Source organism: Otolemur garnettii, unplaced genomic scaffold (genome assembly GCF_000181295.1).
Source record: "Otolemur garnettii isolate 467f Iridium unplaced genomic scaffold, OtoGar3 scaffold00048, whole genome shotgun sequence".
Lineage (NCBI taxonomy): Eukaryota > Metazoa > Chordata > Mammalia > Primates > Galagidae > Otolemur > Otolemur garnettii.
The window spans coordinates 145,552-163,814 of NW_003852443.1; the positions used below are offsets into that span (position 1 = coordinate 145,552).

The following is an 18,263-nucleotide window of genomic DNA, read 5'->3' on the forward strand; positions in this document are numbered from 1 at the left end:
GCCACCCGACTCCAAAGCTGGGCCATTCATTAGTACAATATGTGTGGAGGCGGGCCTTCTTGATATCTACATACAAGTCCTTGGCCCTGGCCTTGATCTCCTTGAAATGTCCCAAGACTAGTTCAATGGGGGAAGATGATGTCTGTCCCATTTTATCTTCAAAGTACAACAATAAACACACTAAGCAAACACTACACAAAATACCTACAAAAGGTAAAAATTTTCCCTTCCAGGTTTCTAGGCAAAACTGGAACTGGGTCAATGGTGGGGCCCTGTTCGGTGGTCATAACTTGCCTTATCTCTCCATCAATGGGATTACCTTTTGGGCCTCCAAAGGAATGGGAAAGTCTGCTTCCCAAATACCCATAAAGGGGGTGGGCTTAGATCTAGATTAATCTCTTTTGGCATAGGAGGCGTATGGTATAAGCAAAGGTTTGGCCCCAATCTTTAAGAAGCTGATGAACAAGTGGCCAGAAAGCTGGGCCAATAAGACTAAGGAAAGCCAAATCTTAGAGCCACCCCACAACTATTCCCAATGGTGGGGTGGTGGTGGTGCATCTACACAGGTTAGGGGGTTTGCGCTTGTATTGTTTGGGCTGCCTTCTTCCCTGGTGGGGATGGAGATCTAGCCCTGGTATAAAGGAAAATTTGGCTAGGTGATGAGGGACCCCTGTGTAGGCTGACAAAAGTTGTAGGATTGTATCCAGTCCCTCAAATTCTGGTTCGACCACCTGGAGGTGATGGAAAAATAGATGGGCAAGACACTCTGCAGGGTTGGTGTTTTGCACCCACCACATAGTTACCGAGTAAAGGGAGCACGGGAGACAGGACCAGCTAACCATCCCAATGGGGTGTTCCACGTGACAGCCCTCACTGCTACACCTTTTGGATAAATGCCATGAGTATTCAGAATGATAAAGGGTTCCAGGTATACTAGAACACATGGAGCAACAGCAGACCTTTGCTTAACAAAACAAACACTCTTCCTCTGGGTATGCAAACCTTACTATTCGTTGGGCTCTCTTTCCCACGGATCTCGCAACTTGCTTCCATGACCAGGCAAATGGAGTTCCTTTTGTTAGGTCATGTAAAGAAAACATGAGATTTAGGGGGTTGGGGACAAGATCAAGGTAGATAGACAGTGTTAGAGTAAAAAGTAGAAAAGGAAAGCCAAGACTGCGATTTCATCCAGGTTGAAATCAGAAAGAGTCCCCTGAAGGAATTGGTCTGTGATCCACTCAAAATAGTGTTCAGGGTTGAGGGACCGAGGTCTCGACCAGTCCTCACAGAGACACCAGGTGAAACACTGAAACCTGCAGTTCGAACACAAGTAAGGTAAGCAGACCCCGTGTAGGTTTAATTGGCAAGTTTTACATAGTGTCATATATGGGTTAAGGCATCAAAGAAGGAAAAGCAGTGGACAGTTCTTAAAATGCAAACAGAAAGGAGAAAGTAAGTTAACAAAAAAACTCACACTTAAGCACTTTATACAAGCACACTGTCCAGGGGGACTCGAACCCACACTGGCCCTGACCGAGTAGGAGGATCTTACCACGCACTGGGCTTCCTTCCCAGAACATCTTGTCACCTGCCTCCAAACTGGTCCCTGGAAAACGTATATGTAGTAGGAGAAGACATATCCTCTCCCCCCCTTCACAGCTCAGGGCCATGGCGCATCCACCTCCCCGTTCAGCCATGACCCACAAACACAGATACAGAGACAGACCACAAAAATGACACTAGACAGCTTACAAGCGGACAAATCTCACCAATCAATGTCCCTTAGATGTTGAGGGTCTCTCAGAGGAGCTAGAATCCCGGACAAGCCCCCAAATGTAAGCCCCCAGACTCAATTCAAGCACCACTCTGAGAGTCCGAACATCACTGAAAAATCATGAGTTTTATTCAAGCTCAGAGCCTGGGCTGCCCCTTTAAGAAAAAGCAGGAACAGCCCTTACAGACTATCCAGAAAGTCCTTTTATACCCCTCCCTCTTCCCTCCCATTTGACCATCCCACTCCATCCCGTTATTGGTAGGTAGGTAAACCATGTCTGTCCCAAACTGACAGGTACAGGGTGGTCGTGTTCTGAGATGACTGGCTCAGGGACAAATTCTCTTTGTCTCAGGTGAGCAAATGAGAAGAAAGGGATAAACGTGCAAAGGGGGCAAGTGGGGCATGTGCGTAGTAGAGTGACAAGTGCAAAGAGGGGAGAGGGTCAGGATGTGGGCTGAGTGCACAAGGGGGCTTGCCCAACACCCAGGTATGCAATAATGTCCTTGGTATGTGGCGGCCTGTTGTTTTCTCCTAACAAAAAGGAGATAGTTTGATTTGAGTTAGTTTGGCTCTCACAGTACCTCATACAGTCCTCTCAGTGCAGAGCCCCTCTCATTCAGCTTCCATCCACTTCAGTCCAATATCTCTCCCTTTGGGCACGAGCCTCTGGAGAAAGCTGCTTCTAGTCAGCCACCTTCCCACACTTCTCCACCCCCTACTTCAAATTGCTGTCAGTGTGGGTTTTGTTTTCTTTCATGTCTAATACATCAACAACAACAGAAAAAGTATAATTATTAGAGCAAACAATTTTCATGACTTTTGTGAGTAACCACCAAACTTAGCATAATTTTTACAATAAAGTATTAATTTCTATTCTTGGGAAATTATATTTTCTTAGTTAAAATTTTAAGTTAATAGTACATTAAAAAGAAAATATCTTGCTTCAATGTCTTTTAAAAATTTTTCTAAGGGCGCCACCTGTGGCTCAAAGGAATAGGGTGCCAGAGGTGGTGGGTTCAAACCCAGCCCCAGGCAAAAATTGCAAAAAAAATTTTTTTTCTAAAATATATCAGTTTACTTCTAATTTTTCTGAAATTACATTATGATGAGCCAAAATTAAGTTTTAGACATATATTTGTAAAACTCCCTCATAAAACCAAAGAACTTTTTTATAGCCTCCAAAAGCAAATTATACTTTCTCCTTTGAATTCAGTCTTGTTTCCTGTGTGAATTACACAAAAGAAAATTGTTAAGGACAGGCTTTAAGAATGGATGGCCTGAGAAGGCTCCAAAGGAGAATTTTAACTAGAGGAGAAAGAGCAGGATTTTTATAGATGTTTAGCAGGAGGTGTTCAGCTAGTTTCAGGAACGTCAGTTAAAGGGTTCTAAGAAAAGGAAGGACTTGATCTTTTATATCAGCAGCCATCATTAAAGAAAAAAATAATTTAAATTTTCTCAAGAGGAGTGGAGAGGAACAGTAAGGGGCTAAGGTCTCATGTTAAAAGTGGAGCTAGGAGTAATAGCTGTGAAGGACAAGGGCATACAAGGACCACAGTTTAAAATTCTCAGCCCTTACAGTAATGTATTCCTCAAACATTTAATATGTGGCTTCAGTAGATTATCTTAGAGATGGTCAGATCTAACTGTTAAGAACTTTGTTGATGACAGCATACTCCTCTGGCACTGCTCTCTTTGCCTGGTGGATTATTCTTCCAGCCATCTCAAAGTAAATACATTCTCTACTATTGTGTTCCCTATCTATATTCTCATTTGAGAATATTCATTTGAGAATATCTTCTCTTTCATAACTTCTCTTCAGTGGACTTAACTAACAATTACTAATCTCTGTCACAACCCTCTTTTATAAGTAAAATAATATATTTTCAACACTTATGACTCCATTCTCCTCTAGTCCCTTGAATACTGGCATTACAGTCATCAATCAGCCTGAAAACTATTTCCAATAATTTAGGAGAAGATTGAATAAGAGACAAGATAAACTAGGGAGCTTCTAAATTATTATTATTTCTTTTTTTAGAAATATCTCTGTTACCTAGGCTAGAGTTCAGTGGTGGGATCACAGTTCATTACAGCCTCAGACTTCTAAATTCAAGAGATCATCCCACCTCAGCCTTCAGAGTTACTGGGATTACAAGCATAAGCACTAGGCCTGGCTTGAGTTCTTTTTCATTAGAGCTTCATAAGTTAGCTACTTCATCTTTTTAAAGGTTAATTCCAAAAATGTTAGATATATTAGGGCTGTCCAGAAAGTATCCAACCATGTGCCATGAAAAATAGAGACATACCTAGCTGGATACTTTATGGACAGCCTCATATAGAGAGAAGTTAGACTTTTTCTAGCCCACCATACTCTGGTGTGTGAATTGAATAAATTGCACCACTGTGCTAACTCATTAATGATAATTATTAAGAATCTTCCTTCTATGTACAAATAGTAACAATGAATAAATTAGCACTTGCCTCTTCTAAGATATCTGAGGAACATATTTTCTCAAATTCCTCTTGGAAATAGTCTTCTAAATCTTTGATAATTTGAATAAGAAAATACATTTATTTGACTACTGCTCAGAATATTGTTTGTTTGGTAAACTTTGTTGCAATTAAATTAAAATTCTCTGCTTGTAGCAAAATTTATATAAATGATGTAAGCTTAACATGGAAAGTGCTTTTGTGGGAAGTGCTTTGGTGTAACTTATCAATAGCTTTAATTGAGACATTTTGTGTATTTTTTTTCCATTCTGTGGGGTAGTAGTGAAAATACAATTTCTGTTTTCAAGAAGTATAATGATAAACCCTCTAGCAGTCATGAAACAATTGGAAAGCAACACAGAATAATCAATGACAGAATACATAATAAGCTGTAGATCCTATAGGAATTTAGAGAAGAGATAAATAAAAGACAAGCTATTCTGAGAAAGCATCATGGAAGGGGCATGTGATGAGCAAAATAATGGCTCTCCCTAATATATCCACATGCTTAGGTCCAGAACCTGGATGTAAGGTTGCAGATGAAATTAAGGTTTCTAATCAGCTGACCTTGAAATAAAGTTATTATCTTGGATTCCTTGGATAGATCCAGTGTAATCACAAGAAGCCTTAAAAGTGGAAGAGAGGGACAAGAAAGTAAGAGGGGAATGTGGCTATGGACAAAAGGCAGATAGATAGATAGATGCTATATTCCTTGCTTTAAAAGTAGGAAAAGATCATAAACTAAGAAATTTAGCCAAGTGGAAAGGAGAACAAGGAAATGGATTCTCCCTTAGAGTCTCCAAAAAGTAACACAGCCTTATCAACCCCTTGGTTTTAGCCCCATGGCAGATTTCTAGCCTACAGAAGTGTAAGATAATTTTTTGTTGCTTAAGCTGATAAATCTGTGGTAATATTTTACAGTAGCATTAGAAAACTAATACACAGTGTAATTTGAGATGAGGCTTGTATTTGGATAGTTCCTAGTGTAATTTTCGTCTGAATTATCACCCCAAATCATTACAATAATTTTGTAATTATTGGATTTGTCTCTTGCATATTTGGTGTTTTGCATTTTCAGGTGCACCGAGTGTATAGAATATCACTTATGCCAGCAATGTTTTCATAGCAGCTGCCATCTTTCTCACACATTTACATTTCGGGAGGTACAGTATCCATTTTGAATCTAATATGGTGTTTGTATTTGTCCTGCTGTAAAGCTAGGTAAATCTAAGAATAAGAATAGATAACACACTGGAACATACCTGATTGGTTATTAATTTAAAAACATTTTTCTTTTTTGAGACAGAGTATCTCTGTCACCCTGGGTAGAGTGCCCTGGTGTCATAGCTCACAGCAATCTCAAACTCTTGGGCTCAAGCTATCCCCTTGCTTCAACCTCCCCAGCAGCTAGAACTACAAGTACTTGCCTCAAAAGCCAGCTAGTTTTTTCTACTTTTTAGTAGAGATGGCGTCTCACTCTTGTTCGGGTTGGTCACAAACTCCTAAGCTCAAGCGATCTTCCTGCCTCAGCTTCCCAGAGTGCTAGGATTTTAGGTGTGAGCCACCATGCCTGGCCCTGAAAACCATATTTTTAGGAGAACTCTTTCTCATAGGGATGTACAAAGGCAATCAGTTATCATATGGGTAATTTGTAAAATCCAGTACAAATAGAAAAGATCTGATGACAGTATAAATAAATCTTAAGAACAGGAATTATAGCCATCAAACTTAAAAATCAGTTTTAAAAAGGTCTCAACATTATAAATCAGCTTATTATAAAATACCAAAACATTTATGGTTTTCTCTTAAAATCAACAATAATGAAGCATAGAATTTCATTGAAGTTATTTGAAGTGTACACTTAAAAAGTATCTCCTGATGCTAAATAATAATGATACTTTCTTCTTACCGTACAAGATAAAATTTGCAAATCCATAATTATCATTAATATTTTTACCTTTAAAAATAATGCCATTATCATACCTATGCAGTATCTGAGACGAATAATTTGTAAATACATTAACATAGTAAAAATAATAGGCATGGCAAAAAAAAAAAAATAATAATAATAGGCATGTTAAAAATAAGTACTATTTATATTATGTTTTGTTATGCAACCTATTAATTTTAATCCATAAAATAAAAATTCTATTATTTTCAATGTTACATCTACTTTTTACATTTTATAGAAGAGAAACCAAAGATGGAGATTACTGGAAAAAAGATCAGATGAAAAATACGTAGATTCTGAAAATGAGATAGAAGAAAAGATGCCACATTTTCAAGAAAAGCAAGGGTGAGATTCTCAGAAGAATTTATATGTTTTCCATGACTTGGGATCTTTGAATAACTTTTCAGTTTTAATAAGTTCTATTCATTTCCTTATTCAGTAAATATTTATTGAATATCCACATCCTTGGGTCCAGCATGCAATGAAAAGCAAGGCTCTGGAGTCCGCCTGCCTGAATACAATCCTAGTCAACCACATGTTGACTTTTCAGCTAATTATTTCATTTCTCTTTGCCACAACTGCCACTTTTTCCTCATCTTTAAGATGGAGATATTTATAAAATCAACCTCATAAGAATTTTATGAGTGTGAAATGAGTCAAATAATGTTATCTATCATTACTATTAGTTTTATCAGAGATTGTACTAGGTAATAGAGGATATAGCAGTTTCCTCAGTAATTAAATAATTATCTAAATAAATCTGAAATTGAAAATGACATAAGTTATACACATATAAAGAAAAGGGAGATTCGAGATTTGCTTTGAAATAACTATCTCTGGAGGAAGGAAGTCTTTTCTGCTTCATTTTCCCTCTCCTTCTATCTCCTACTCCCCACCCCTCAGGAGAAAGAGTGCTTAGCAGATCGGTCATACTTCATAACATTGACTGAACTGCTTACTAGTGGATAGGCCTCCAGGCCTCTTGCTGTATGCCCTCCTTTTCAATTAAAGAAAATTAAACATACTATGTATTATTAAAAGATTATGTACTTTATAAAACATATGAAAAAGATTCCATTTTAAAAGAACAGGATGAATTTGAAACAAACAAAAAAAAATTCAGTGAGTTAACTAAACGAAAATTGTGCTTGTTCTAACTAAATACATATGGGTATATATAATACACCCACATCCACACCCCACACAGACCTATGCATACACACATATATGTAAGTTTCTATCCAAACCTCATTGGATACTTAGCCCATGCCCTGGGGGTACTCTTGCACATAATTCAGATCATAACTTTTGTGGGCATAAAATAAACCTATACAAAGCCTCTAAAACTCCATTTTCCCTGGTTGGGTATTACATGTCATCCTCTTGGAATGATAAATTACATAACTAAGGAATAGATTTAAAAGATTGAGGGAGGCAGGCTACTGTGGGATGACGTACAATGTAGGGCTCTCTTCACAGTACTTGAGTTTTGATTTGTAGGGTGAGGGCCATTTCTCAGAAATCTCTCCAGACAGGTCACAAACTCTGCCCTATGTGGGCTTTCCTGCCTCAGCAGGCTACATAAGCTACTAGATTGTAAGGGAAGCTGCCTTTTAACCCAGGTTTAAGGCACCTCCCAAGTTCTTCTGATTAAGACTGTCTTACCTCTCTGTGTCCATCCTCTCCTTGCAGAGATATTAAGGAGAAAGGAGCTGGGAAGGAAATTCTAGACATAGACAATGGAATAAATAAAGGAGAGAGTTTCAAGATTTAAAAAAAGGGGGTAACAACCTTAAATGAATCCTAAAAATATACATTTTTAATTGAAATTAGAGTATGATAGGGATATAGCTGTAGAGTAACAAGAGGAATGAACTTTTCTAAAAAACATATCTGTACTTTGTTTCGAATGACTTTTGTACACGTGTATTAGGAATACATCTGACCTTAAACCAAGCTTTTGTTTTTAATATTTATCTGTATTGCCAGTTGCTAATGGCATTAAATAGCGGTTAATTCACATTCTGTCTTCTTAGTTATATTGGTCAGTACTTTTGGTGAGAAAGTGGATTGGTACTTTTAGAGTTATATTAGTACAGTCTAATAATATTGAAGCTGAAGTCTATATCCCACAGGAAAACAAACTTCCTCTGAGATTATGATCTGCCAATTTATAGTAGCCGGAGATATTTAATGTGGCTTACTATATACTTATATAGTTACTATATACTTCATTTTCTATCAGATGACAGAGCAAATTGGGTGGTATTTCTCTAAATACATGCCTCAATCTTGCCTTAGCCTGAAATAAGTTGAGGATGTGGTTCTCATCAAAATTTAGTCTGGTTTTATTGACATTAAAGTACAAATCGAAAATTTCAAGTTTGTAGTTTTATTTGCTATGACTAAAATTTTGTTCTTTATAAAGTTTGATCCATTTTGCTCAGGATCAATAGAGTAGATTTTTAAACTTTATAACGTATGAGATTTATTATCTTTGATTGAAGAAAAACTTGGGTTCAGTTACATTATTTATGTAAAGGTTATTTGCCTATGCTATTGATTATATCCTGGTAACATATGAACATTCATGTCTCTCTGCTTATTCTCATTCAGCCAGGTTTACACACCAAAACATGCTGTGAAGTCACTGCCTCTCAGACTGATTACAAAGAATAGTAGGCTACGTGCTCCAGGCTACCAGTGTCGACTTTGTTTGAAGGCATTTCATCTTGGTCAATATATAAGATGGCTACCGTGTACCCACAAGGTAAAGGTCACATCATTTTAGTTTGACTTCCCTTGTAGGGTCAGTTTAAACAAATGAAGTGAGAACGGAAGACTCTTTTTTCACTTTTTAGTTATACTACATACAGAGATGTTCAATTTGCACAATATAGGCAGAAGAGTTGCTGAAGAGACTATTGAGAAGGCAGATTCTGCCCCCCTATTGATTAGGATTCATTTCTTTCTATATAACTGCCTAGGAAAGATAAGATGGCACTTTAAGTTAGATTCTTTCATGTACTTTAGTTATCTGTGGAGAGAAAAGGCTTATAAAATATTAATGTTTTTCTGTGTGTTTTATGATTCTTTAGAGGAAATAGAAATGCCTCAATTGGCATTCTAGTTTATTATGTCATCTGAACTAACTAGAAGCAGTCTAAAACTGTTTGATCTATAACAAAGTTTTTCTGAAATGAAGTTGTTTCAATAACTAAGCATTTATAGCTTTAGAGTCACCCTTACTTAAAATGGCTGCTTATTTTATTTGCAAATATATTATTTGTTATTTTCTATCTTACTGTTATCAAATTCATTTTCAACTCTAGTTAGTTATGGCTTTTTAAGTTTTTTAATTAATTTTTACTCAGAAATAATTAGACAGCAATGAAATTAATAGCTAATGACTATTAGTTAAATTTATAAAAGTGATATCAATAAAAGTGCTTTACATTTTAATATTAAAATGGAGATCAGTTCTTAAACAATTTTATTTGGAAGTGAACTTCTTCAAAATATTATCTTCTATTTTTGCTAGTTTTAATAATCACACAATTATGAAACTTGGGGAAAATTATATAAATAATATATGTTATAAATAAGACATTATATAATAGTTCTGATTAACTTATAATTTTTTTAAGTTTCATAGGAAATGTATTGACAATTGGTTATTCCACAAGTGCAATTCATGTCCTGTTGATGGGCAAGTTATATATAACCCTTTAATCTGGAACAATACAAGAAAGAATGGACAAAACCAACAGTCTGCTTTGAACATAGACATCACTCATTCATCAAAGCAGGAAGAATCACAACTTTTTATTCCTGGCACTGGATTAATCTTAAAACAAAATAAACCTGGAATTTTGCCCAGCATATCTCAACTTAATTCCAAGAAACTGAATAAACCTCAGATTCCAACAAATACCTGTCAGAATGTAACAGTAGAAGATCTATGCTCTATCCAATTAGATGATTCAGATTCAAGAAAATTACTTTATAAATATAAAATTAGTCAACATTTCCCAAGGTATTTTCAAGATTTACCCGCTAGATCATTTGGGAAAACATCATCTCAAACATTACTTCCTCCTATTGGATATAAGAATATTTTATGTCCCACTGGAATGGAAAGCTCACACATCAGGGAAGAATACCAAACTGGTCAAAGCCAGAAGAAGACCACAGGCTGTAAACGTATTAACCACATTCCAGAAAAGACTCTTGATATGAAAATAGGAGAAGACAAGAGATCTAATACTTTACTTTCAGAGGATTTAAATCTTACTGCCATTCGTGGTACAACTAAACTTTGTTTGTCTAAAAGGTACAATAATTATATACGAAAAATTAGACAAAAATGTAGTCAGCTATCAAGACAAACTGGATCTCACTCTTTAAATGCGAAAAGTACAGAGCTATCTTTAATGTTAGAAGGAGTTCAGTTGTGAAAAAATATTTTTGATTACTATCAGAAAATATTTAAATATTAAATATTAAAGATGTAGAAAATTATATGTAGAACATAAAAGCATATATACATTCTCTACAAATGTGTATAAAATTCTCTGTTGTCATTTGCCTGCTTGTTTATGACTAATTTACTGTACTTTAAGGAAGTGTTCCCATTACTTGTAAAATTTAAAACATGGGTGTCATAATAAGTATGTTCAAGATGTTATAAATTATGAATAATTTTACAGCCCTACTATCTTATTTTTCACTGATATTTTTTACATTTTAAACTTAAGGAAATAGATTTTGCCTGTTTTGAGTCACTGTTTTCAAATATGTTGCTTGATAATATTTAACATGCAACAATTATTTCAAAGTATTTGTATATTTTTTGCATTTTCCTTGCACTCATAATTATCTCAAATTGTTGAGAAAATCTAGACAGTGGTTTTCTTTTTCATTTTTTTCTCTTAAAGGAGTTCTTATATATGAAATTAAAATAAAATATAATACTATAAGCTATGCCACATTTATAATGGTTTTACTGTTTTATTTATAAGAAACTTATATTTTATAAGTACTACCAAATTCCTTGATGCAATCACCCATAAAGGATCTGTTTTTCAAAGCCTGCTTTATTTTTTAAATAATTAACCATTGCTTCCAAAATGTTCATTTGAAAACATATAACACTGGGTGGTGCCTGTGGCTCAGTGAGTACGGTGCCAGCCCCATATGCTGAGGGTGGTGGGTTCAAACCTGGCCCTGGCCAAACTGCAACAACAACAAAAATAGCAGGGCATTGTGGCGGGTGCCTATAGTCCTAGCTACTTGGGAGGCTGAGGCAAAAGGATCACGTAAGCCCAAGAGCTGGAGCCATGGCACTCTACCAAGGGTGACAAAGTGAGACTCTGTCTCTAAAAAAAAAGAAAGAAAGAAAAAGAAAAAATATAACCCCTAAATGCTTATTTTGTTTATTTTATTTTTTTAGAGACAAGGTCTCTGTTGCCCATACTACAGTGCAGTGGTATAATCACAGCTCACTGGGCTCAAGAAATCCTCCTCAGTCTCCCAAGTAGCTGGGACTATAGGCATGTACCACACATGATGCTAATTTTTGTTTTGTTTTGTGTAAAGATGAGGTCTCACTATGTGGCCTACGCTGCTCTTTAACTCCTGGCTTCAAGGGATCCTCGCACCTTGGCTTCCCAAAGTTCTGAGCTTACAGGTGTGAGCCACCACACTTAGCCTTATGTTGTTTATTTTTAAATGCTATGGCTGGTTCAGTAGCCTTTGAAATATTATTTTCTAAAGCATTGATAATATTGATTTTTATTATCTATAACAAGGTAAAAATTTTCACATTTTTTTTGTCATAGTGGTAATGGAATACACAGTTCTGTGAAATAAATCTTTAAAATATCAAGAAATGTTCTCTGAAAATTACTTTTGAATTTAAAGAAATGATTAATTAGAGGTCAATCACAAACAGAAAGTATTAACCAAATGTAGTTCAGAAACAGTAACTGAGACTTAATTAAAACACAAGCTGCATCTACAAGTTGAATACATGTTTGACATGTTTTTGATATACTAATGGATGGCCACTGTATTTGTTCAACAATCCAGAATTTTACCAGTCTATTTGTCTTGAAAGATAGAGTTAAGGAAACTGCAAAATAATTATACAATTAATCAAATATTATTTATGTTCTCATAGATATTGTAATATCCGTTAAAAAATAATCTTTCTAAAAAAGAGGGATAAAAATATTTTAGAAAAGAAAACACATAAAATAACTATAAAAGACCAGTAAGAAATTGGGAAGTTAAGAAAAACGATGTTAAGAAAAAAGAAGTTAAGAATTGGCTAGTTAAGAAAAACGATGATGCTGTAAAACTCATTTAGTTAGAAGAAAGATAATATTGACACTATTCATATGCTAGTCAAACTTGTCAATGATCATTCTGCAGTTATTTATTACTTTAGTTTTAATATTGCAGTAATATACTATCTACAAATACCCATGGTTACAAAAGGACAGACGGTAGAAGCTAGCCATTACAGTAACGATCCTAACAATCCGTTCATTGCCTGCAGAAGCAAGCTTTGCCCACAGTTGGTTATATGAATTAGATGACTCAGAGATGGAAAGTTAAACACTTTTTAGTTTGTTATTAGGGTCTGATTTCTAAGATGAAATTTCATCTTATTTGTAAGGACGGAAAAATGGTCTGAGATCAGCCTAAAACAGATTCAGGGCAGTGGCAAATGAGCGGGCTGTGCAGAGCCTAGAAGAAGAAAGACTGAAAGATTTAGAGAAGTAGGTCTAGGGTAAAGTCATGTGCATAGACATATGGATAATGCCAAAGCTTTGTCCATTGGGGAAATTATTTATCACCACCCCTTTTTAAGGCCACTCCTAGTAATGGAAAACAACTGCCATCCATTTTCAGTTTATATTCACATATTCAACTCACCCATTCAGAAACCAAGTTTAGGTTCTTTTCCTTCTTTATCAGCCAGTCACAGGTTTGAGCCCAAGAAGAGGCACTGCTCAACATTGGTGGATAACATGGAGGGCTGGCTCTCTGCTCAAACTTCTGATGGTGTTCATGGTCAAGTCTGAATTTACCAGTTCTATGTTACGATGGATTGCTGCTAGGCCCAACCAAGTTCATGATAATAACAGATTTGACAAACTCTGCTCATCATGAGCATTTATGGATAAATGATCAATCAACTGGTATCCCATCATGAGGTGCTCCATCTCTACTAGGGGATGCCATGACCTGTTTTTCAAAGGCAGATTGCATGGCTTTGTTTCAAAACCTCAGGGACAGGTGTGTGATTTCTCCCACTTGGGCTTGCCAGGAGCTCCATGGATTATCTTTACCCACCATCAATAACTTTGGTACCATAGGGTCTACCATGTTATACGGCCCAAACAGCAGAGTTGCTGATATGACCCAATACCTGTGCATCTGCTAAATTCTAAAGGGAGTGGCACTAATTTTCACCATCTGCTTTGGGATATATCATAATGTTGTTGATTTATTGTCTTGGATGACTTTGGGGAACAGTTTCAGATGCTTCTACTTGCCCCCCTCTATAATATGATTACTTTTCTCTCACAGGCCAACAACCCAATGTGAGGCTTGTACCAATTATTTTGTGTTGTTAGTCTCAGTTATGCTTTCAGGGACTGGGGAAGTAACCGCTTAACAGATCTGAAGAATCGGTGGGCCCCTAAGAAGTCAGCTGTTTCTCAGGACTCCATTTATAAGCTTGTCTCTGTAGGCCTTTATTCTAATAGAAAGGCCATAACAATGCTTCAAGTTTGGGGGTACAACTGTCAATTCAGATGTCATCAAACAGTTCTCAAAATGTTTGACCCTTTTCCAAATGCACAGAACTAAGGTGACTAACTCACCTCAGTATGCTCAGGACTTTTCTAATTTCAAACAAAAGCCCCATAGTCCGTGAAGCCCCTCAATTTTGGGCAAATCAGGATGATTGTTTACTGGAACAGCTACCAAGTAAATGACTCTTGGGGAAGAAGTAGGAAAATCATTTCTGAGTATGTTTGCTATGGTATTGCAATTTTCTTCCCACTTAGGATTGGCTGCTTCTTCAGTCAGTAGTGGGTCCTCAGTCTGAAAACTATCACATGTTACCTCACAACTTGGCACTTGGTCTCCTGATTATTTATCCCAGATTTCCTATGATGGTGCAAGATAAGTAGAATACCCTTGTAGCCCCATCTATTTTGGCCCTAGTGACACTCTCTTTGATGAATTATTTTCCTTTCTATGGATTATTACAACAATTACATCCACTTAGATTGTGGCAGTTAAAGGCTACATTTCCCAGCACCATTGGAGTTGGGCAGGACCTATGAAACAAAGGAGAGAGTGAAAAATGTTATTTCACTTCTCCAGCCAGAGACAGTGGAAAGCTATTTGTTGTGTGATCCAGTCTTTCTTCCCCAGCCACAGTGACTGGGGCACCACGTATTCCAGATGGTACGTCAATAAAATAGTGGAGCCTCCATTAGCCTGCATCCTTGGGGTGAGCAGTGAAGTATAAGTTGGATGCTCAGAGGAGAGGTTTTGGATGCAAATATAAATGTAGGGGTCGCAGGCATGTAGATGAAAGCTGTGTGAATAGATGATAGCAGCCAAGGAGTATATACTGAATAGAGAGCTGTTATAGCTCTGAAGAACTCCAATGTTTAAAACTTAGGAGAAGATACTACCAAAGGAGGCTGAGAAAGTATAAGAAATGTACTTATTTGGGACTCAAGGATGCAGTTTGCTTTAGCAACAGGAAGACATCAGTCATTGTAGGACAATTTAAAGAAATAATAGGAGGAAAGGCAGGATTGGATTCTATTGAAGAGAGAATGGCAGATGAGAACATATGAAAAGTCAAGAAGGGAGATTATGAATGATTGGAGAGAGAAAATAGTGGCTGGAAAGAGTGGTGTTTGTTTCAGATATTTTTAAGGCTGTGATTTGAACATTTTCAGATGTCATTAAAGACACAGCTGATGTGTGAGATTAGTGGATAGGATAACAGGAGGGGGAAGATCTGGAGCACATGTGGTAGGATATGTTTTTGTTATTCTCTTAATTTCCCTTAGTCCTTTGTCAAAGTCACAGAGTTTAAGAGCTGAAAAAACCTGTGGAGGTTGGGCGGCACCTGTGGTTCAGTGAGTAGGGTGCTGGCCCCATATGCCGAGGGTGGCAGGTTAGAACCCGGACCCTGTCAGCTAAAACAACAGTGATGACTGCAACAAAAAATAGCTGGGTCGTTGTGGCGGGTGCCTGCAGTCCCACCTACTCTGAAGGCTGAGACAGGAGATTGCTTAAGTCCAAGAGTTGGAGGTTGCTGTGAGCTGTGAGGCCACGGCACTCTACCAAGGGATAAAGTGAGACTCTCTCTCAAAAACAAAAAAAACTTGTGGAGGTAATTCTGTTATCTTTAGAAGGAAAATGAGGTTTAAATAGGGTGATCAGACATCCAGATTTTGGCAGGACAGTCGCACTTTTCAACAATTTGTCCCGTGTCCTGCTGCGTTTGAAAAAAGTCCTGATTTTTGGAAAGAATGTATGAACGGGCTGGAGAACAAGAAGGGAATATACGGATTTTGGCCGCCATATGGCTATTTCTCCAGAATATGAGTTTTATATTATTTTTGTTAATTTTATAATGTTAAACTATGATAAATAATTACTGAGAAGTGATTATTGAGAACTGCTTATCAAAGTTTGTCTTGTTGTCAGGCCCTGCCCTGCGCGGTCCCCTGCCCGGCACCCTGGCTCCGTCCCAGCTCCTCCCCCAAGCCATGTTGTTCCGCCTTACAGATGTTAAAATCTGGTCACCCTAGGTTTAAAGTGTGTTAACTTCTCACCCATGGCCACATAGCAAGAGAGAAGCTCAAAACTACAGAAAAAATTCACATTTCCTTACTCCTAGTCTGACTCAGCTTTTAAATCAAAGGTGTATTATACAATCCCATTTTAAACTAATCTTTTGTTCAGAATTGTACTAGAGAATGAAGCTGATAAAGGGAAAACATTGTTCTTAACATGGAGTGTAGTTAACTTATATTTATAGTCGGTATTATACTTGGCAAATATCTTCATGGCTATTACCATGATTAATTACTACGTGTATATAATGTGCGTTGCTTGTACATATGGTAATAAATATTTTATTCAAAGAAGACATTCTAATGAAATATTCAGAGGTATATGTTTGCAGGAACATTTCCAAAAGCAATTAGAAGATTTAATACTGATAGAACTGCTTTTTTTTTTAAGTGATGACTACTATGAAACAAGTTCTACTTTGTTCTTTGAGGAGGATGATGAATTTTTATAAAATGTCATTATTATTGGGTGAGTGGGGTGAGGTGGAGGAAGCATTTTTCAAGCCACAAATAGAAAACATTAATTCACATGAAAGACAATTCTGCATAATCACAGACGTATAAATCACTAGAGAGGCTCAATGTTTGGAAGTTTAATGTCAGTTTACAAATAAACTTTACTATTTCATGGCTGTTTTGTAATTGAAACACATTTCCAAGACATATGCTTGTTCCAACATTTAAAACCCTAAGAGTCAGGACTGGAAGATACAACACTAAACATCAAATTGAACCACAAATGTAAATTTTTAGTTGTTACATGCCAGTATATTCTTACAGTACAAAGGAACAAAAGAACAAAGAAAATTTAAATATTTTAAGTAGTTGTGTTTGTTTATTTATTGTTTTTGCTTTTAGCAGGTTAATAGAATTACGTATAGAGTACACTGTTCATTTCAAGTCTCCTAGCTTGATAGAATCTAAGGCTAAAGGGCTTAGGGCTAAAATGAATCTCAAAACCATATCTTCCATAACCTCCTTATTTTTGTTTTATTTTGCCAAGAAGCAGTGACATCAGTATATTTTAAAGATGATGTATTTAATTAAACTGTTGTGTTTATTTAGTTAGTTATTTTTGAGATAGAGTCTCACTCAGTGGCCCTGGGTAGAGTGCCATGGCATCACAGCTCACAGCAACCTCAAACTCTGGAATGGATTTCTGGAATTTATTTCTTCTATCTAACAAACCTTGTACTTTGATCAACATCTCTCCATTCCCCTCTCTTACCCCACAGCCCCTGGTAACTACCATCTACTCTCTACTTCTGTGAGTTTGATGTTTTCAGATTCCACATATAAGTGAGATCAGGCGGTATTTATTTTTCTGTGTTCAACTATTTCACTTAGTATAATATACTCCAGGGTCATCTATGTTGTCACAAAGAACAGAGTTTGCTTCTGTTTTGAGGCTGAATAATGTTTCCTTGTGGTTATGTGTGTGTGTGTGTGTGTGTGTGTGTGTGTATAAATAGATATATAACTTTTTAATCCATTCATCCATTGATGGATACTCAGGGTGACTCCATAACTTGGCTATTGTAAAAAAATTTAAAAATGCAGTGAGCATAGGAGTGAAGATATCTCTTCAACATTATTGATTTCATTTTCTTTGCATGTATACCCAGAAGTGGGATTACTGTCTTATTGTAGCTCTACTCTATTTTAGGAACCACCAAAATATGTTTTCCATAATAGATTATTTAATTTGCATTTCCACCAAGAATGTGCAAGAATTCCCTTTTCTCCTTATCCTCTCCAAAATTTATCTGACATCTTTTTGATAATAGCCATTCTAACAAGTATGAGGTATAACTCATTGTGGTTTTAATTTGCATTTCTCTAATGACTAGTGGTGTTGAACATTATTTTCATATACCTGTTTGCTATTTGTATGTTTTCTTTTGAGAAATGTCTATTTAAGTTCTTTGCACATTTTTGATCCAGCTATTTGTCAACTTGCTATTGAGTTCTTTGTGTTCCTTACGTATTTCAATATTAACTCTTTGTCAGAAGTATAGTTCGCAAGTATTTTCCCTGTTCTGTAAGTTGTTTCTTTACTTAAGTGATTGTCCTTTCCCTATTGTGTGTTCACGGTGACTTTGTCAGAAAATCAGTTGATCACAATGATCACAAATGCTTAAATTTATTT

General features: G+C 36.4%; 1 protein-coding gene across 1 annotated transcript in view; it reads left to right on the top strand.

Moving 5' to 3' along the window:
- Positions 1-10,672, top strand: part of ZSWIM2 (zinc finger SWIM-type containing 2) — a 40,510-nt gene extending 29,838 nt beyond the window's left edge. Inside the window, exons 6-9 of the mRNA XM_003791452.1 lie at positions 5,343-5,427; positions 6,454-6,560; positions 8,832-8,985; positions 9,863-10,672. Coding sequence (XP_003791500.1) covers positions 5,343-5,427; positions 6,454-6,560; positions 8,832-8,985; positions 9,863-10,672 — 1,156 coding nt within the window. The remainder of the gene's footprint in view (positions 1-5,342; positions 5,428-6,453; positions 6,561-8,831; positions 8,986-9,862) is intronic.
- Positions 10,673-18,263: the final 7,591 nt, after the last annotated feature.